Source organism: Tyto alba, unplaced genomic scaffold (genome assembly GCF_018691265.1).
Source record: "Tyto alba isolate M040663 unplaced genomic scaffold, T.alba_DEE_v4.0 Super-Scaffold_45, whole genome shotgun sequence".
Lineage (NCBI taxonomy): Eukaryota > Metazoa > Chordata > Aves > Strigiformes > Tytonidae > Tyto > Tyto alba.
This window is the reverse complement of record NW_024881321.1, coordinates 39,365,726-39,386,627: the sequence shown is the minus strand read 5'-3', so window position 1 is coordinate 39,386,627 and position 20,902 is coordinate 39,365,726. Positions and strand designations below refer to the sequence as shown.

Below are 20,902 nucleotides of genomic sequence, written 5' to 3'. Positions count from 1 at the left end.
TAAGTGAATAGTAAGGGTAGAATCTACCACCTTGCCTATGATAGGAAATGACATTCCTGCCTATGAAGGTATGACCTTCATCTTCAATCTTTGCCTTCAACGTGTGTCATAATACTAGAAAGGACTAAACAGGTCACTAAGTCCGCTAAGCACCTGCATCCAACACTCTACTTGCTAGTCTGGAAGCACTAAGCAGAAAAGCTTTGTTGAGAAGCATACAAACAAGTCTCTACAGCTTAAACACATGGACATTTCTTGTAAAGAACAACTATACCAATTCCACTACTGTAGGTCAAGCCAGAGAAGCTGACACAGGGAGGCGAGACATTTCTATTGCACTGAACCAAAAAGAACTAGAAATATAAATTTATTTTCCTGATGTTAAAGATGTTGTTAACTTAAGGCAAACTAAAATAATTTTATAAAGGTTTATCAAATTCCTTGTACTGGAGCAGTTTTAGAGAGCTTCACCAGAGACCCAGGCACTGCTGCACTTGGCTATGGACAAACAAAATTAAGTAGCATACGTTATCTTCTGCCTTGCCCTGACTTTCTCTAATTGTGCAATTTAAAACCATCAAGTTGAATGGATTAAGTACCTGGCAGAGGGAATGAATACTAGGGGGAGGAATATTTGGGATGGAAATACGGAAGCAAAAAAAAAAAAAAAGCAACGTATTGAAGGCATTCACATAAAAAATTAGAAGCTGCATTTGTATGTGCCTTAAGCTACCTGTGAAATTACTTGGAGGCTGAAAATTCTGGGATACCGTGGAACAGTGTTTAGTAAAACGTTATCATCTTGACTTCTGGAAGGCTGTTATTCACAAGGCAGCTATAGCCTATTCTTTTGGCCAATTTTGTGAGACACTTGGTTTTAGCCTCAAAGTCAACTCAGATAGACTTTGCCAGCAAAGTCCTTAAGAATAAAAGCATTTTTAGCCCCAGTCAAGCCAATGATCTATTCAAGTTCTATAAATAATGTTATTTTATATACCTATATGTCTGTTACTAACAACTCCGTACCTTCTAAAAACTCTGAAAGCCAATCTCCTTGTCACTATGTATGCCATGTGCTTAGGGCATTTCTCTCAGCTTGCAAAATGTGTTTTGATTCTACCATTCTGAAAGCTTTTCAGTGCAAGTCAGAAGAGCCCAAACTACCTTTGCATTCACAACAAACACTGAAAATAGAGTCAACATTTAAGAAAAGTTTTGCCAGAAACCAGACTGCTGGTATTGAAGCTGAGAATAAAAACCAAAACAAGACAAAAACCGAACAGCTTTATTTAACTGATCTTCACATCAATTATTTCAATTAATCTCAGGACACGAGTTATGACATAGTTTATCCTTACCTATCACTTATGAATACTTTTCTTCTGTTACTTTCAATTACATTAGTTAGGCAGTGCACTTGCACTAGTTTTAAAAAGTCTGTCTTTGAGCATCAAAATGGAACTACTCTTCACTACTTTGTCCAAAAAGAAATAACCTATTCTGCCTTCAGGTGCCACAGACTGCAATTTTACAAGTACTGTACTGGTATTTTACCAAGAGCTCCTGTTTAAGCAGTGAAACACTGGTGGCCATCAACAAAATTCCTACTCTGCAAGTGTGCTCCTTTGGTTCAAAACAAATGTGGGCAATACGATCTAATTTAGTTGGAAAGAAAAAGAAAAATCTCTAAGTGAAGCATTATGACGAAAAGCGTAACTCTTGAGAACTACTGTGAACATCTTTTGAAGGAAAAATATCGTTAACCTACATAATTTTTTGATATAATGAAAAGTATTCAAAACATATTGTGCATTTGTGATTCAGGAAATGAAATCGGTCAACTGAGTCAACTGTTTCCACCGTTGACTGGAAATCTGCGGCATTTTCAGGCCTCGTTTTGTTTCAAATTTGTGAAAGTGGCGGTAAAAACAAAAACCGAAACAAACAACAACCCCTACAGCCAACAAAAAAAGAAACAAGAAGCCTGAATGTGTTCATGTGAACTGTGAAACAGTTCAGCTGCGGAGGACGTTTTCCAGATCCAAGAAATGGCTGGAGGTAAAGGGAACGTGTACCCAGCACCTTGTGAAAGATTGCTGTAGGGCTGCCAGAGGTTCCTGAGAAAATAGGAAGAAGAAATACCAGTGGGAGGACAGGGGCTGTGCGTGCCTGCCTGATGTTTGCTTCCAGGTTTATTCAACTGCCGTAGGTATCATGGACAAGCTGGGTGTTCCTACTGGCAGCTGATCACCAGACCACAAGACTGAAAGGTATTACCTGATTTTTAGGAGTCCAGTTTGTGGAATGACAGCCATCTAATGATAGCACCTTGAAACGGGTTTATATTTTTGTGGGTCTGAGGTTTTGGTGGGGTGTATGGTTTGAGGTTTTCTTAGTTTAGTGGTGTTTTTAGGGGTGTGGGTGGTGGTGGTTTTTTTGGTAGGTTTAGTTTGTTTTGTTTTGTTTTTTTTCCACACATATATTCAAGTACAGCAATATTTTACAGCAGAAACATAGACTTCGGTGGCTTAAAATTGTTAAAAAAAATAGTATTTTTTTTTTTATAAACACATAGTCAACTCTAACACAAAGGTGGGTATAAACAAGGGCAGCACTAACCCTTAAATTGCTATGTAAACTAAGCACATAAAAGCAGGACAGAAGTAATTTAATTTGGCAGTTTTTAATGCAACTCTAATACCATGAAGTGGGGTAGATTGCAGTAACCACAGATCAAACACTCATTCTCATTCTTTCTCCAACTAACATCTGTGTGCCTTCACACTAACGTCTATAGGCACATGAACCACAGTGCTCTCAAGTAACTGTCTTATGCAGCTTGTAATCTTAAAGAATGTAGAAAATGAGAGGCAGAAAATAAGGAAAGATGGATTTCTATACTTCTTCGTTGATAATACAGAAATGTAATAAAATATGGTTTTCTTTATATACCACCCTTCAGAAAATAAAGTTGTCTTCATGTACCCCACTTATAAGTGGATTAAACCTCAACATAAGAGTTAAGCCAAAACAAAAATATCTTTATAAAACCCAAATGCTTTAAAAACACAGAACTCAACTACAATAAAGTGCTAATACAGCTATTATGCAAAGTTTTGAAAATTTTCTAATCAGACTTCCCCCCCCCTTTTTTTTTTTACTATTTTCCATCTTTCAAGATTCCTAAACTACGTTCATTCCATTAAAGAATTCAAGGCCTTTGTTTCTCTGCTTGAAAAAGCCTACATGAAAGCTATGTTCTCGTGAGTCTTCCACTGGCACTTTCTTCAAATGCTGAAGCAAAGGAAATCCTAGTGGAGGAGAAAGTCATTCAGCACTAGAGTTAACTGTAGTTATCACGGGGCTGAGAAATAAAATGTGTGTTTAGGTGATTTATTACTGTCTCTGGCCAATCCGTATCAAGATCCAAGAACGCTGAGTGTCACTTCATGTCATGGATCAAAGATAATGACTCAGAAAAGGCAGACTGTGCACAGATACTACTGTGAAGCTAAAAAAAAAAAAAAAAAAAAGCATCAACAGATTTAGTAAAAGCTATGCATCCTGAGACTAAACTCATTTTCCATATGAGAAGTGCAAACACTGTTCTTTCTAGATCAGAAATGAGGTCTCCTTCAGAAACAAAGCACTGGTTACTCTCTGGAATTTAAGTGCCAAACATACCGTTATATGACAGTATCCCAAACAAACCTGTATTCTTTAGATACAAACCTTCTTTTGTCATTCCATTTTCTAAGTAAAAAGGAGAAGCTGGGACTAAGAAAAAAAGCACTGATCCATATGCCAACTTGTTAAACTGTTAAAATAACTATCGCTCAGTGCCTTATTATTTTTTTTTCCCTTTCCTATGTTAGAAATATAAACTCTGCACTGAAATGAAATTTCACCATGTTCCTATACTGGTATATCAAAGTTAATTTTATTTTAATGTTTAACCATGCCCACTTTAATTTATGCTGTTGGAAGATGAGAAAACATTCAATAAACTGCCCACTGAATAACATGTTATAGTTTGTTGTCAGTACAAAATTTGGAATTGGTGTCTTAGTTACACAGAAGATGGGAGAGGCAGCTGAAGGATCACCAAATTTCCATTCATTAGTGCCTAGTAGCTGCGCAACAGTATTAGCAACAATGAATAATTCTCTGAGAAGGTCTCGAGTGTCATCAGTCAGAAAGCAGGTAACACAGGGGAAAGATTAGGAACTGACAAACTGAACTGGCTGAGGTGTAACCTACCAGCACTTGGAGTCAATTAGTAAGATCCTAGTCCCATTATCCTGTCAGAGGAAGCAGAAGTCTGAAGTAAAATAGCAGGCAGTAACTGAATCAGTGCATTGTCAGAGTAGTGAAGGAGCATGTGTTTGCAGGACTTTCAGTAGTGTTGTCAGGAATTCATCACAAGATATAATACAAGAGATGCAATTGCTAGAGATTTTCCCCGTGAAATTTCATCCATTAGAATTTAGCAAGAATAAAAAAAAGATACAACCTCAGATTCATTTTACCTACATTGCTACAAAGTTTTAAAGGGATGGAGCAAACCCAAGAGAACTGTAACGTGAGTAACATTTTCATTGATTCACTATATACTCCCAGGAGAGTCTATAAATGCATATATCTCTCAAATATGGCTACACTAATGCTGTCTTACAATTTGGCATAATAGTTTGAGGCTTATGATAGTTTAGATGTTGAGTTACTTCTACTTCTTTGAAGCAGAATGGCTTTTTGTTCCTCTGTTTAGGGTTTTTTGCTTGTTTTTTTTTTTTTTTTTGTTGAAAACTGGGGAAATTCAGTGCTGCCATTTTACAACTCTACAGGCTGTGGAATGCCTGCACCTAAAGTAGAAGCAATGTTTTCCACAGAAGACACAGAAGGCAACTAAAGAAAGTGAGCCGACTCGATGAAAGAGCTTATTCTCCTCTGAACTGACCATACACAGTTGCAAGATGTACGCTGTGTAACTGCAGCCCTGAATTAAAATTCTCCGTTCATGACATATCTAGACCACAGACTCTGCGTGCATAAGCCCGGGCAGGCACAGGGACGTGTGACAGTGGATAGGACAGACTGACCCATTGCCACCTTGCCTTCTCACAACATCAGTCACATTAGGAAGTTTTTAAGACTTCCTTCCTCCCCTTGAACTCAGAAAGGAAGAACTCATTTCAAAGACAAAAGCACTCTGAACCTCTCACCCCACACTAGTCAAAGAACTTGGGTTAATAACAAAGAATACAGGTATTAGATAGACCAATCCAGAAGCCAGTGCATAAACTGTATTTCTTTACAGGCATACATACTTATGAGGGTAAAGCACAACAAAGTGCAGATACTGAAGCAGGGACTACTCACCTTCAATGTACAGGGGCTCAACGACATCGTGATTTATCAGTTCGAAGTTCTCATGACCAATCCAATGCTCCACATTTCTTTTCCTGCCCGTAAAGAAGTTGTCCACAACTGTAACCTCATGGCCATCCATCATTAGTTTGTCAGTAAGATGAGAACCCACAAACCCTGCTCCTCCAGTTATCTGCGTTAGGACAGTTGGTATAAATTTCTTTTTCTTTTTACAGAAACACCAGACAAAGTCTACAAACACGAAGACAGAAGAACAGTAGCTTTCAGATCTTTGCTTACTCCAGGGGAAACAACTCCATTTCCATGCTTTTTTTTTTTTTAAATTCACTATTTACAGCATTTAAAATTTCAAGAGATGCTTGACATGTTTCATCACTGTCAGCCTAGAAGCTCAGTTAACCATTTATATCAATAAAATCTCTTTTTTCAGATGAGATTTTTTTTTTTTTTCCCTGTTTTCCTTCAAATTGGATTGTGCCCTTTTATGCAACAGCAAAGCCTAAAAAGAGCCAAAAAAGTAAAAGGAGCATTCTCTGCAATTCTCATTTCTCAGAAAAAGAGATGACAGAATGCCAGGTTATTTTTGTGGAAGATTTAGACCATCAGAAATGTCAAATACACATTTTGACTGGGTTAAACGGAAGACATGTTAAGTGTGCAAAGTACTACAAATTCTTTCACCCTTCATACAAGGAAGGAAGGAAGCGTATTCTTAGAAGACAGCTCATATGAAGTATCTGCTGAAACCAAAATGATTCCTTTTGTGTTTTAATACATTCATAGCCCACATCCTATCAATCTGTTTCAGCCTCTCATACCATTAGCTCCGACATCCAGCATTTGCCTGTCTTGGAACTTTATGATGTTTTACTGCAAAGAAATAAGCAGAAATAAAATATTTAAGAATTTGTACTCTTGTTCTATTGCAGACGTAGAAGCAGCAATGAAGTTCTTTATTTTTTCCCTTTCTGCATCTCAAACAATAAACAAGCAAAAAAAAAAAAAAAAAATCACTCAGTATTGAAGCAGTCAACACAGTAAATAGCAGAACTGCAACTTGTGTGACACATCCAGACAGACATATCCACAGAAGCGATTATGCTCTCTGCACTTCATAAGCTGTTTTCAAGAACACACAAAGACATGACAGATCACCACTCCCAAAGATGAAGGGACTTGTAAAAGCCCTTCATGGCATCAGCTATATTATAAGACTGCATGATCAAATTCACATTTTTAAAGTGATTCAGCTGTTGATCTCCGTTCTTCAGCTGCAGTGACAACTAACCAAACAACAAAAGGATGTGGTGAAACTGTCAAGCAGGAATCTAATGCATGAATGATGTGTTACAATGACAAAGTGCTGTGTGGAGAAGGATGTAGATGTCTGTAGTCCTTTCCCTTTGGGCTAAAGCCTAAACATTTATCCTGCTCACTCCCTCCCCATCCACTACTGAAAAAAGCTAGATTAGCAGAAACTGTCTTTTTTTTATATAAAGAAAAACAAAACAAAACACCAGCCCACAAACAGGGAAGACACAAAGGCAAATAGCTATCAAAACCTGAAAAGGGAAAAAAAATAACTACATCTGTTCTGTTAAAAACCTGAATGGCCATTTCTTGTATTCTGACACTCCTTGTTCTTAAAAATTGAGGGCCATCAGTGTGTCAAAGACATTGTAAGTACCCATTAACAAAAGAATCATTTAGTTAGTCTATCTAGTATTCTTTCGAGTTTGTCAGAGTTTCCTTGTAGCAGATTCAATACCTGATTCAGTTCCTTGATAAACCTGAAGGAGAAAGTGGATTTAGGAGAAACCTTCTTTGTAAAAAAGAAATAATCTCAGAGCTCCCACTATCCTGGAACAGACAGGATGGAAGAACATGTTTCTGGCAGAATGCTGTGAGCAAGGAAAGAAGAAGGACAGTAACCGAGGGAGAACAGCCCTTTACCAGGTACCACCACTTACAAAGGGAAAAATAATATGCATGAAAAACAAACTGCCATAAACTTATCCTGACTTGGAATTAAACTGCAGCCTTGATGAATGTTTCAAGGGGTTTGGCTTTTTGTGGTGACCAGGACAAAAGTGTTCTATATATGACCTGAAACTATTCCTTCAACTGAGGCCCAAGGAAATCCCCTGCTGCTACTTCTATTTCCAGGACTCCAGAGAAGACAAAGGCCATGCTCACAATATGTCTTTGGTGCAGTAAAATAAGGTGTCTTCTTCCCCATCTTCCTTTTGGAAAAAAACAGACCAAACCAAGCACTGTTCACAGCATTCTTCTATGCTATAGGCAAGCAAAAGAAAAAAACAAAACAAACAAGCAAAAACAACAACCAAAAAACCCACAGAAAAAAATACAAAAAAAAAAAAAGCACAAACCAATTTTGTCTGGAAAGAAGTTTCCAATTACTTTAAATCTGTACATGATTTTTATAATAAATCTATTTTAGCTTTATTAACATATTACTTCCATAGCCATTAGATAAAGAACTACTTGGAAAAGGAGCTGAATTTCCCCTGGAAAAGTAAACAACTGTATAAACGATTTTTTTTTTTTTAATCATTACTTGAGGCTACATTAAAAAAAGAAAATATGATTTAGCACTGAAATTCTCTGTATAATCTTCCTGTAATCACTGATAAAAGCAAGGTCAATATACTTAATTTTAAAATATTACTTCCTGAAAATCACAGTGACATATGAATCTTCAAAATCATATACTGTATGTGAATCATTTCCATATCAGTATTGAAGCAACAGCACCTGGGGCTTAAATAGGCATTTTTTAGTAAGACATCTTTAATAAAAATATTTAATTACTTAGTAGTGCAATGTTTGGCAACCTCAGCATCTACTAAAAGGCACAAATATTACTGATAATTTCCTCCACTAGAGGCACTTAAAAGTATATGTATTTGCTAGGCAGGTTCATTTCTGCTGTCTGCAGTCAGATTCAAAACATCGAATGTGGGAATTTTTTTTTTTAATTATTTTATGTTTTAATTGGTCTACCGCATTAAATTCAGAAAAAACCCAAACATCAGACTGAAGCAATGCCAACACTATCATGCATAACATTAACAGAATTCCTTCTTTTGCATACAAAAGCCTGTGGCCAAGTCACTTCAGAGAACCGAGCAAGTAGATAAATCATGCACACCAGGATGAAGACTTGAGCTCTTTTTAATGAAAGAGCCAGAGTATCTAATCTCTGCTGAAATACCACCTCTACTAGCAATCATCTCCAAACAGATACAGTATAGTAACAAATAACTGCTGGAACTGTTGCCTGATCAGGTTAGCACTGCAGGTTATCTCCGGGTTGCAGCTGGAGACTGCATTCAGAGAAAAATCAGAATTTAGAATAGATTCCAGGAAAAGACACAGTGTCAACAAAATATGAAGCAAATCATCTACCAAAGTTCACTTGGCTTGCCTATTCTTGTGTTTACTCCTGAGAAATTTCCAAGTCTCATGCAAGGTCTACACAAATCCTCAATAAGCTGACTTCAGCTACTCAAAATTTTTCCTGCAGGATTATGACAGCAACCTAACAGAACGAAACTGCCCACATGGGCAGGAGGCTTGTGAAAGCCCATCCGAGTTCCACTGAACTAGTCCCTAATCACGACAGAGAAGAAACAGCTGAACAAGTTACTGATCATTTTGGCCAGCTTCCTCTTTAGTAATTTAAACTCCACAAAATACATTGACACTAGTAAGTTATTCACCTCCAGGTCACCAGAAAACATTCCTATTCTAACTACTTGCCATCACTGTTGAAGGAACAGATTTCATCAATATATCCAGTAATTTTAAGAGGCAAAGTTTAAAAGTTAGTATTAAGAGCTCCATAGCCTATTAAGAGCTTGCACCGGTACTTTCTTCGTGAAAGTCCCTTCTTGCTCACATAAAAGCCCATGATATTAAGGTAACTTTATTATACTTGTACACATAAGCACGTGATTTAGGAATTTTCAGAATTAAGCCTCTCTCTGATACTTTCCCCAGTGTACTTTCCACATTCAACAAGGGAACAGGAAGCCTACAGGTCTATCTCCTTCAGACTGTCATAAAAATGACAGAATAACACTGAAGAACTAAACTAATTTGGTAACTCTTATTCTTTCTGAAGTTTTTCCATAGCAGTGAAGACTACTGCCTAATAAAGTAGTAAAAACAAAATTTATTTCTAATTGCATCTTTTCAGTGTTTTTCTTCAAAATTTCTTTGAAGAGTCAGTGCAAAGGAGGACATTAGATAAATTAGGCACTTTATCAGAGATTTGTCCCAGATACTGCTCTCTATTACATACTTCTATATTTATATATCTTAAGTAGCTATACTTTCTCTGTCTCTTCAAAATGTGGGGACATTTTTTTTTTCCCCAGAACAGACAGAGATAAGAAAAAATTAGGATACAACTAACTTCAAAAAGTGTTCGTAGACAAAACTGGAAAGCTGATGTTGCAGCACAGTTTGCTGAGTTTAGGAATGCCTTGGACAACTACTTGTCCTGACTTAACTTACCTTCCTCTTCCACCCTAAAACACCTGTGATGCATCAAAATACCAGAAACAACATAGAAGATAACAGAGATTAACATTCCCTCAGTCAAATTAACTGATCCTTCTTAAAAGTGCTGCAGAGCAGCTACTTTTCCAGCCTTTTAACTAGATTTTGTCCAATTCAGTCACACAAACTTTCTGTCAAGATGTGCCTAAAAAAGTTTCCCAGTCTCTTCAAGTTTAAGCCATCTGGGAGCACAAGACGAAAGATCCTTTGGCAACACACTGCTGAGATATTACAGGCAGAGAACAGTAGCTTAATTAGCAAGTCCAACCTCCAAACCAGAGCCCAAGTCTATTATCCTTGAGTTTGAGAACATCAACGTAGTAAGTGAACTACTACTCTAAACCTTGTACAGCACATATGACATACAAAGTAATTTACTTTATTCCTGATCATAACTTCAATCAATCCTACAAGGCTGATTACATTCCACAGATTTTTTTTTTTATTTCCCCAAAACAACCCCCGAGTAAATAGCAACTTACCAGGATTCTTTTACGATCCTTTTCTGATAAAAATTTCACTGGTGGGTATTTCTGGGTGAAACTACAAAACATTTAAAAACAAAGAAGAAAAACTATGCAAGCTTCAGCCTTGCTGCTTCTTTCACATATCTATCTTTGAAATATGAAAAACTACTCTGACAATCTCCCATTCTTACAAGTTCTGCTAAGGGTATGTTTAGTCCTTTTTTCTAAAGAAGGATCTGGGCCAACATGAGAAAATGCCTACGCTTTGTAAAAGCGCTGTGAGAAATATCAAAATTGATTTGCAAAAAGTGCTTTTAAAATTTCTGCTTAACTGATTTTCTAGAATGAATCACTTTTATCTTTTGAGAGCAGAACAGCAGTTCAGACATGACATGACAAGAGAATAAACCAATAAAACATGAGCAGTGATTGGACTTTTTAATTTTTTTTGGTTAAGTTTTTGTTGTTTGGTGTTTTTTTGTTGTTTTTTTTGTTTTGTTTTGTTTTGTTTTTTTTTAATTTTAAAAAGCAAACAACCTTCTTAAAAATTCTGGAAAAGAAAGCAAGTTGTGATGACTTACCACATTGGCTTCAAACACTGTTCCTTAAAGTTTTAATGTGAAGTTTACAATATAAAGTTTCAATTCTCCTTAAAGTTTCACAGTAATCAACATAAAGTTTACAATCACAATGTCAAAGAAACTCTTTTTAATAGTCTTCAGCATTCCTTCCTAAAGAGCTTACTCAGTTTGAAAGCTAATCTTAATTTTCTTCTCTGAAACAGCTAAACTGCATTGTTTTGATGGTCTTCAAGCTACCTTAATCAAAACTAAAACATCCTAAATAATGTGACATACGAATCTCAGGTGCTCTCTCAAGCTCTTGATGCTCAGAACCTTAGATGATTTTGTGGGCCTGGAATTATATCACTTCTTGCTCCTCCCACTGGCATGCATTCTGTATACATCAACAAACTTCTCCAAAAAGTGTGAAAGAAGGTGTGAATTTTGTTTTATTTATTTATTTCAGTAAGTAGCATTGTAGTCTTGCCAATATTTTAAAAGCTCAGGTTTTTCTTAACAAAGTATCAGTGTGGCACAGGATATTTCATGCTGAGATTACATTTTCATCTACTCACAGATTGTGATTTAACTGACCCTATACCTCTGATCTTGAAGCACCTCCTCTGACCTGCAGTGCTGGCTCAATAGAAATTCTTCAGAGGCAAAGCACAGATGTTTCTGTACTTGTGTCAACTTTTCCCCCCAGAGTGAAAGCCATTTTCTGTTTCCTGGATAGGGAAAATATGGCAGCAGAATCTTCCAATGCTACCCATACAGGAAGACTGAAGTAAGAAGCTACCTACACCTACACTTGCCTTGTATCACTACATGGGTCACTAACAGCAACCCTACTTCTTTGATTTAAGCTGAAGCAATTAGCAACAGAAATGCTTAAGTATAACGCAGACATGTAGAACGCTGCCTTCCTGTGAGAGAAAGGCAAATCCACCAGTAACAACAAGAGGTTTATGGAGTTCAAAACAAAGCTAAGTGTCAAATAACTTGATCCAAGATGTAAGTCAGTCTCCTCCATTTTTAAGACCACTACTTTAAGGTCACATTAATTCAGCATAGAGCCATACTGCTGCCAAAGAGACCTCTCTGATTTTTGCTCCTTCCATTATACCAGTACTAGCTTAGAGGCAGTGAGCAGGAGTCTGGAACAGATCCAGCTGAATGTTCATCTTTTAACAACAACTTGAGTTTATCTTGACCTAATACTTGCTTTGATGATTATACGGCAATGCTTTTGCTGTGTAAACTATTAATAAAAACCTTCCAACTTTAGCTTCAGTTAAACAATCTCTTGCATGAGACTAGCATTAAGGAATTCTTGTCTTTCCTGCTTCCCAAAAGCATGACAATGGCTTGCTTTCAGGTTTTATCAGCTTACGAGATAAAAAAAAACCCACTGACACTAGAGTAAGCTTTGCCAGCAGGATCAGCCTTCAGGCATATGACAGTGAGCAGTTATTTACTGTCACTTTACATAGATATAAAATTCAAATATTAATAATTGCAACGACCTACATGCAGTCAAACTAGCAAAGGTAAATGATTATACTATGTTAAAAACCCAACAACATTAAGAGCCCATAAACCCACATTTTGTGAAAGTATAATTCCCAATTTGGCTCCTATAGAGGTAAAAAACTTGTTTTAGTCCTTCTCCTCATTGCTAGACATTTGAAACAAGATTCATCAATACACTGCAAACAGTACTCAAGAAAAGAGCATTTAGATAGATCCTGGGAGAATCTTTTACTTAGTGGTTCCACCCAACAACTCATTGCTCATTTGGAAAAATATAACAATTATTACAAAAAGAGCCAATCAGGCTCAGACCACAAAGGTCCTCTGGGGAAGGCAGAAGGAAATACCTGAATTGCCACCAAGTGAAGTTGAAAATATACTGGGCTATCTTAAATAAGCCAACTGAACAGAGGCAGAATATTGAAAATTTAATCTGAACATAATATTTTTATAATTTGACTGTAACAAGTGGTATGGTAGTATCACATGCAACTACTAGAGGTGATGCAGTCTGCAATTTGGTTTGTGTTGCCAATATATTGCCTAGTTTTATCCATGAAGTTCATGCTTATATTAAGAGATGAGCAATCAGATCAGTATTCACACTGATCTACATCGCATGTGGCAGGTCACTGAATCTTTCAAATCAATTGTAAAAAAATGGAACTGACAATTTTTGTTGTTGTTTTTTTGTTTGGTTTTTTGTTTTTTGTTTTTTTTTTTTTTTTTACAGCACAGGAACAGTGGGAACAGGGGAAACTGCTCACTGGGCAAGACAAAACTCCAAGCACCATACCCCCGTGGGTGTTGAGCACACCCCTGGACAAGAGCAATGGGATTCTGTGCCCCCCTCCAGAGGAACAGCACACAACCACCAGTGTGCCATATGTAACCCTCCAGACTTCCTGGTACTGCTTGGAAAAGCCCAGACTTGGTCCTTTGCAACGCACCATTCTCAGCTCGCTGTTTGCTTGGCACATCAACAGTGCCACCCGTGAAACAGTATCACTGTCAAAAGCAGCAGTGCCCTTGTCAGAGCTGACAATTCCCACCCCTATTCCACACCTCATTTTGTGATGAAAAGCATCTGCCCATGAGGAGTTAGGCAAGGGAGTTATTTGCAAAGAGAGACTGAGATGCCCAGTTTCTCCATCCAGTTTACTAGTGGCACTCAAGCAGTTCTGCTGGCATAGAAGTGAAAAAATGATGTTGCAGGGCAGATACAGCCAGCCATGGAGAAATGGAGCAGGCTTGGATTTTTTTTTTTTTTTTAACAACTATGTAAATCTAAGGTGCTTGTGGAGCTACAGCACATATTTAATATCTGCAGCTTATCAACAAACTTGACTACTTTTCCTCAATTGCATCATCCAGTTTAATCCAAGATAACACATTGCCTTACAAATCCCGAGAGGAACGAGTCAGTCAGGCCACCCAAACCACACTCACAGACTAAGATTCACAGTCAAATCACGGTACACTAGCTGAACCCTGGTAACTGATGTGGCAAATGCAAGGTAAAACATTTTCACAACTCCTGAAGTTGAAACCAGCATGTTTTAGCACACACCTGGGCTGGACTTAAAAAACCATGGTAATCCATACACCAGCTGGACTCAAACTAGCAAATTCCTCCACAGGATTTGAACTTTACAAAAATCCAGCACTCCCAGTTTACTTTAGTGGGATTAATCAACCTGAATACCTTAAGCATGTCTTCCAGCATTTAAGGGCCCATCCTCACTTAGATATGATAAAAATCCAAAGGTACTGGGGGTATATGCAAAACATTTATCTCAAGCCTACAACTACAGAATTGACTGCTACAGAACAGAAACTGTGATCTTTAGCTGCTTCTCAAATTTAGCAAAAGACATACCTTTTTTCTAGATCTTTGATTTTCTCCCTTAGAGGTGCAACGGCCTAAAATAAAAGAATAACATTTGATCTTTGAAGAACAGAACAAGATTCACATCACAAAACATGCATATAGGAAGTTACTTCAGAGCAAAAACCATGGTAAACAGTCTCCTATGAAGAGCTTCACTGAAGACACTCCAAGAAACCCGCACCTTAAAGCATCCTTTATGTCAAGAATTCCTTGGACCTTTTTCACCAAAAATCAAATCACTTAGTAGAATGTAAAATCCCTTGGCTTCCCACTGAAAAGAAACCACCTCAAGGCTATGAGTACAATACCCTTGATAGGAACATCCAATGTTATCATTCCTATTTGGAAAAGTGAAGTCACGAGTAACTTGTCTGAGGTTGTCAAAGGCAATTACGTTGAGCAACAGCACAACAGGACAGTCCGTAAAACCTCATTTAAATGGACAGCATACATATACTTAAGAGCACACAGACACATAAACAGAGGCATTAGCTCCAGTGCAAAGGCTACAATTCTCTCAGAACATGGTATGTGAATTTCAAGAAATATCATGTTTAAAAATCTATGATGCATCATGATTTGAGGGTGTAGAAAAGTATAGATACACTTTCTAAAAAAAGGAAATTTGTTAGAAAATATAGTTCACCTACCAAGACTTCTGTTTGCATTTTTACTGCTTTGAAAGAGAGAATCACTTAAATTGGCATCAGTTTCAGGTTCTTTATCACAGGACCCAAATTTCTAGCAGTCCTGAGAAATTTCAATGAGTCCTTGAACTCTTGTTTTTAAGTTTACTAAAACCATGTCACAAAATTTACCATCTCGGGCCATATATAAGTTGAAAGCTATCGGAGAGTTATCATTTGGAATGGTACTATATAGCAACACATCACCAACCACCATTAATTTGTTTCGTACAAATACTGCTGGTTAGAGCTAGACAATTGAGGAACTTTATTAACTGAAATAAGCTGCATATTCATGTTAAAAGGAAATACAGTATTGTCATTTATATTCATTAAACACCAAGCTGTGGAGCAGCAAATAGTTCTTCAAACAGTCATACTTATTCAGATGGTTGAAGATACTGTACAACTAAAGCTTTAAAAACAAGATCCAGAAACACTCAGCTTCTCAGACCTTACTCTGATGTATCCACTGAATTTCAAGCATTTGACCATTCTTAAACAACTGCGATTTTCAGAATGCTTGCTGCAATGTTTGCCAGAAGTTAAGAAATAAATTAAAAAAAAAAAAAATAGGCAGAGAAGAATGCAAAAGACAAAACTAAAACCACAGTCTTTCAACTGATTTTAAGCAATTTCAGTGGGCCTCTCGCTGTGTCCGGTTGCTATCTAAACCTGCTGGAATACAAGACACTAGGCAGACCAGACTACACTAGTACCATTACACACACTCACACAAGGGGTAGTGGGTACTAGAAGTCTAAAAACATGTGGAGAAAGGCCTGCTGCACATATTCTTAATATTTCACAACAAACACATTGAAATGGAAATTCCAAAGTATTGATAACAGACGTTCAGAACCATCAGTGTGTTCAATACCCAAATCCGCTCCAGCAACTGCCAGGCCTTGTGCTTAAAGCATTGGTACTGCACACCATCCCCAACCACGACCACTGCTACCTTTGCTCGTTAGTTAAAAACAAAGCAAAAGCATTTTTGGGAGGTTTCAAATTTCTAATGAAACTTATACATACAATATTTCATAAAGGTGACAGCGGAAAGAATTTGTGTATATCCTTCATGCAGTAACAAAAAACAGTTCTCAGGAAAACTCTACCACAGACTCTGTAGCGAATGAGACAGTAGAGCTACTACTTTCAAGAAAGGTTTAGAGGGAAAGAAGGAAGGGGAAAAAAAAAAAAAAGGATGAGTCACAGATCTACATTAAAAACTCCACTGTGGTGGAAGAACAGCTAAAAAAAAAAAAAGAAAAACACTTACGTACAGATACAAATCCAATGGTTTTAGTGGAATGGAGAGTAATGAGATAGAACTAAATACACCATTTCAGTATGAAATGAGTGAAATGGCATCCTCAAAACAAAAACTCAGACTACAATTATTAGCAAACTAACCTCCTCTATTTTACTTTCCACCTTCTGATCCCCATTTTCTTGAAGAGACCTGTTGGCAAGAAAAGAAAAAACATAATCCATACCTAAGCAATAGTTGCTCCACTGCACCTGCATCATGCTTTTTCTATTAAATCAGTATCCTCAAAACATCCCAAGTTAGTATTATTTCAAAGACATACTCAGAGCAAATAAAAGCGGATGGTCCAATTCCCACTGAAGTCAGGTAGTCTTGTCATCAAGCTTGGCAGGAACTGAACCAAGCCCACAGGAAAGCGTAATAACAATGAAGATGACATTCATTTTACAGAGAAAATTAACTTCATTGTAGAGAAGTGTCTAATCACTGCGCTAATGTAGGGTCAGCAGAAATGTTTTTGAGTGTAGCTTTACTATGCAAATGCCTAAGATGTCTCTTTGAGGGTCTCTGTTTACTGTATGCTACACGTATGTTACCAAAACTTTTTCCCTAAATGCCACAAGTATAACTGTAATATTGTTCAAAAATTGAAAAGGGTAAATGTATCTAGCTTTGACTTTGAACTTTTTCAAATGCAAGGGAATAAAAAAAACCCTACTAAAACTGGTCTTAAATGATCATCTGATGGGCAATACTGACTTCTCACACAAATGTTACTTGAAATGAAGCCATGGATGAAGGATGTCAAGGTAACTTGTGAAAACACAGTACTAAGAAGTCGGTGTCTTGTACAAACCTCTGTAGTCTTATTTAGCATCTAATTGTGTAACGTATCTCAACTCACTGCATTAATTCTTTGAGTGAACTTCTACAAGTATAGAATATGTATTTTTAAATTTTATGTCTTGCATTTAGTCTATACAACTTCCCTCAGGTTTGCATAATTCTTTTTTCCAATTAAACTTTCTGAAAGAGGAATTATTAATCTTACGGTAGTGAGTTTTTGCATACTAGAGGATTCATGGGTATCCAATATAAAATGGAGTTCTTTCAAATAAAACAGAGCTCCTTTACTTGGGATCTGAAGTCATTGCTCCTAGGGAAACAGAAGTTCCTTTGTTAAGCAGATATATATATATGTGCCACACTGTTAGAAGTTAGAGCAATGATTCCCTCCATATTCCTCTGTAAAACACTTACTAAAAAACTAAAAAGTCACGTTTAGTCTATTACTGAGGCAAAAATCTTGTTGACCAGATTAATTTTGTCGTATCAGTAAAGAGTACAGTAAATTCCTACACTAACGCACACAGACCCTGAACCATTTTTTCAAAACAAATTGTAATTTTTTGTAATAGAGCTGCTTAGGAACCATCCAAACAACACTGAGCTGCTATTCGGTTTTCTCCCTACTTTATAGTGAGTGATACAAGTTGATGGGAAAGGTAAGTTGATTTTATTTCAGATAAGGATATTCAATACAAAAATATATACATTACCTCATATTGACAAAGTTTCCCCATACAGCTGGAAAATAAGAAGAGAGATAACATTACAGTGTCATATAAAGTACTAGGCAATTTTTTTCCTATTATTATCAGAAGGAATTTAAAACAATATTAAGTATTTTAATCACACATTATTTAAGTAACTTACATGCATGATATGGATAAACACATACACCCCCCCAAGTGACTAGAACACAGTTTAAGGGCATGGAAGGAATTCTGATGAAATTATATAAGACCATAAAAAAGTAGGAAAATACAATAATTCAGTAAAACAGGATTAGACAATTCCAGTGCACACTTGGAATTATCTGACCAGTAAATCAGCAGATACAATTATTTGATCATTATCCCCACATTACATTACATAAACAAAATGTACAAGAATTCTCTGAACTACAATTTGTCACCGCACACAGATTAAACAAACCAGAGCTCTGAACTTATTAGGGATATTGAAAAAAATGGCAAGAGCAAGAAAGGAGTCCTGTAGACCTGAACCACACAAATTGGAAACTGTAGACTGACAAAGAGCAAAAGGACTGGCCACTGTGGGCAATAGCTGAACCAGTTCGAAGAGGTGTCACAAGTTTTAAGGAAGACAAATCACAGTATGAAATAGCACAGCAAACATGCATCAGCTGCTTCTCTGAGTTCATAAAAAGATTAATCTGCTCAATTTATTTTCTACTAGGGAAAAAAAAAAAATCTGCTGAAACTGTTCAGGGTTTAAGTGAGTACACAAAGACTGAATTTTCCTTTCAACTATCAACTAGGACACAGAATGTAGTTTAAAGTGAAAAAATCAGAAGCCATAAACCACAGTATGCTAGAGTTTACAACTTCAGATCAAGACAAACAAGGTTAATATGGAACAGTTACGTAAGGCAGTCTGCAACGCTCAGCAACACAGGAAACACACCTCCAATATCACCAGAAAAATCATTCTGCAATTGCTCTCTAAGAGACAATGCTCACCCAAGGATCCAAATCACACTGGCTCTTAAGGAGGAGTAGCCTATATGCAGTATTAACACTTAGAGAAAGCTTCGGAGGTGTCCTCAGTTTTTGTAACCTGCACACCTCAGGTCTCAAGTAGCAGCTAATGAAGTATTTTGCCTAGATTCAAGCTTTGCACATGCATTTTCATGATTATTACTTATTGATCTCAAGCAGGTAAGATGAGGTGTCACAGAAACAAGAAAACAAAAAATGCTGCTACAGTCACAGGCACCTCCTGGGCAAGAGAAGAAAGGAAACGTACCCAGGGAAGAGGAGCAGGGAGGACAGGAGTGAGGATGTAGAAATGCAGTCGCTGTTCCACCCTTTGGGGAATGGCAAAGCTACTGAACTCTTTTTAACTACTGAGTGCTGCTGAGCAATTCAATGAGTAATTCAAATGAATCCATGACAGACTATCAAACAAGTTGTAGGAGGGCACTGTGATACCAGTGGTGGTATCACAAAACATCTGTCGTCTTCTGGGAAAAAGATAAGGAAGCTTTATATTAGAACACATGAACAATATAATCCACCTGAATTTAAAAAACACTGTGGAATTTAGGTTAATTAGAGAAAGTAAATTATCTGGGGGGAAAAGGGATACAGTGTTGAGCACCAAGATAAATTCATTATTTACCCTCTGGCTGGGATTTTAGAATTATTTATGATAATATTAATGGAAAAACTTTTTTTCTTTTTCTTTTTTTTTTTTTTTTCCCCTCTCCAGTGAATGATGACCATCTGCCAACTACAGGTACAGAATTCTCAAATTATACATTACTCAGCTATACTCACAATCAGTTATTTTTCTGGGCTACAGAAACCCATACAAATAATGTAACGTATTGTTTATGCAGTGGCAGGAAACATCTGGGCTCAATTGGTGAAGTAGGAATCGATGAAAAACAAGTCGCCAGCTGCACCACAAATACCACCCTGGCAGTTTCGTTGAAAAGACAGCGCAGCTACATCGCCTACAAGAAACTGGCTTCCTAAAGAAAACATCTTAATTGTGTGTGCTGGGTGTCCACAGCAGGGAAGGGGAGCTCAGAAAGACGTTTGTGTACTTCCCGAAACGCTGTACTTGACATCCCAGTTCTGTAGGAGTAGATGACCTTCCATTAAACTTCTAGGAAACTTATTTTTTTACCATGGCAAAAAAGACTGAAACTGCAAAATGATCCACATAGGAAATACCATATGTAGGGATATGAAGAACCCTGAAGCCTCTCATATGCAGAGAGCTGCTGCAGAAAATTGCTTGAACATACTGCCCTCAGAGTATTTTGAATGCACAATTCCAAGGAGGATCTCGTCAGCTACTATTGCATGTTCATACAGGTTGACCCCTTCATCAAGTTTGAAGGGACTAGAGGTAAAGTTTTGCACTACAGTGAAATTAACGTTTTGTTGGGGTTTTCTGTAAATGCACATCACAGTTATTTACGTAACAGGCTTACACAGCCACAGAACCAGCAGTATGACTATGGCTGACCGAGGACTTCCTTGACTTGTCATTTCCTTGCCCTAGAGGTTATGCCAAGGCCAGCTTGACGTTCAGGCAAGAACGATGGAAACAAGGCAAGTGAGCCCAAATCCACAAGTAGAATGATGCAGAATTACAAGTCTAAAAATCCAAGATGAAAACCCTCACCAGCCCCATCAAACATCTTGACAGGCCCACCAAGTTCAGTCACCAAAAGCTGCAGACATATGGATGGTTAAAAAAGCTTCCACACCGACAAGGTCATGAATCAGGCACTACATATAAATCCAATTTTCAAAAGCATCAGACTCCTAATGGACCCAATTTGAGCAAACACTAACATAACTGAGCACCTCACTGTAAAAGCCAGTCTTAAAAACATACAATTAAAAAAAAAAAAAAAAATCTAACTCTAAAGCCAAATCTTTTAAGTCAAGAAGTATTCATCCAGGATAATA

General features: G+C 37.2%; 1 protein-coding gene across 4 annotated transcripts in view; it reads right to left on the bottom strand.

Moving 5' to 3' along the window:
- UXS1 (UDP-glucuronate decarboxylase 1) overlaps positions 1-20,902 on the bottom strand; it is a 64,340-nt gene that overhangs the window by 34,127 nt on the left and 9,311 nt on the right. Inside the window, exons 2-6 of one of the 4 annotated variants that reach the window (XM_032997036.2) lie at positions 17,948-17,975; positions 16,532-16,580; positions 14,418-14,461; positions 10,458-10,518; positions 5,380-5,560 (exon numbers count right to left, since the gene is read on the bottom strand). In XM_032997036.2, the coding sequence (XP_032852927.2) occupies positions 5,380-5,560; positions 10,458-10,518; positions 14,418-14,461; positions 16,532-16,580; positions 17,948-17,975 (363 nt within the window). Of the gene's footprint in view, positions 1-5,379; positions 5,620-6,206; positions 6,259-10,457; positions 10,519-14,417; positions 14,462-16,531; positions 16,581-17,947; positions 17,976-20,902 lie in introns of those variants that run through there. The other 3 variants (XM_032997035.2, XM_042805918.1, XM_032997034.2) reach the window with 3 other exon arrangements.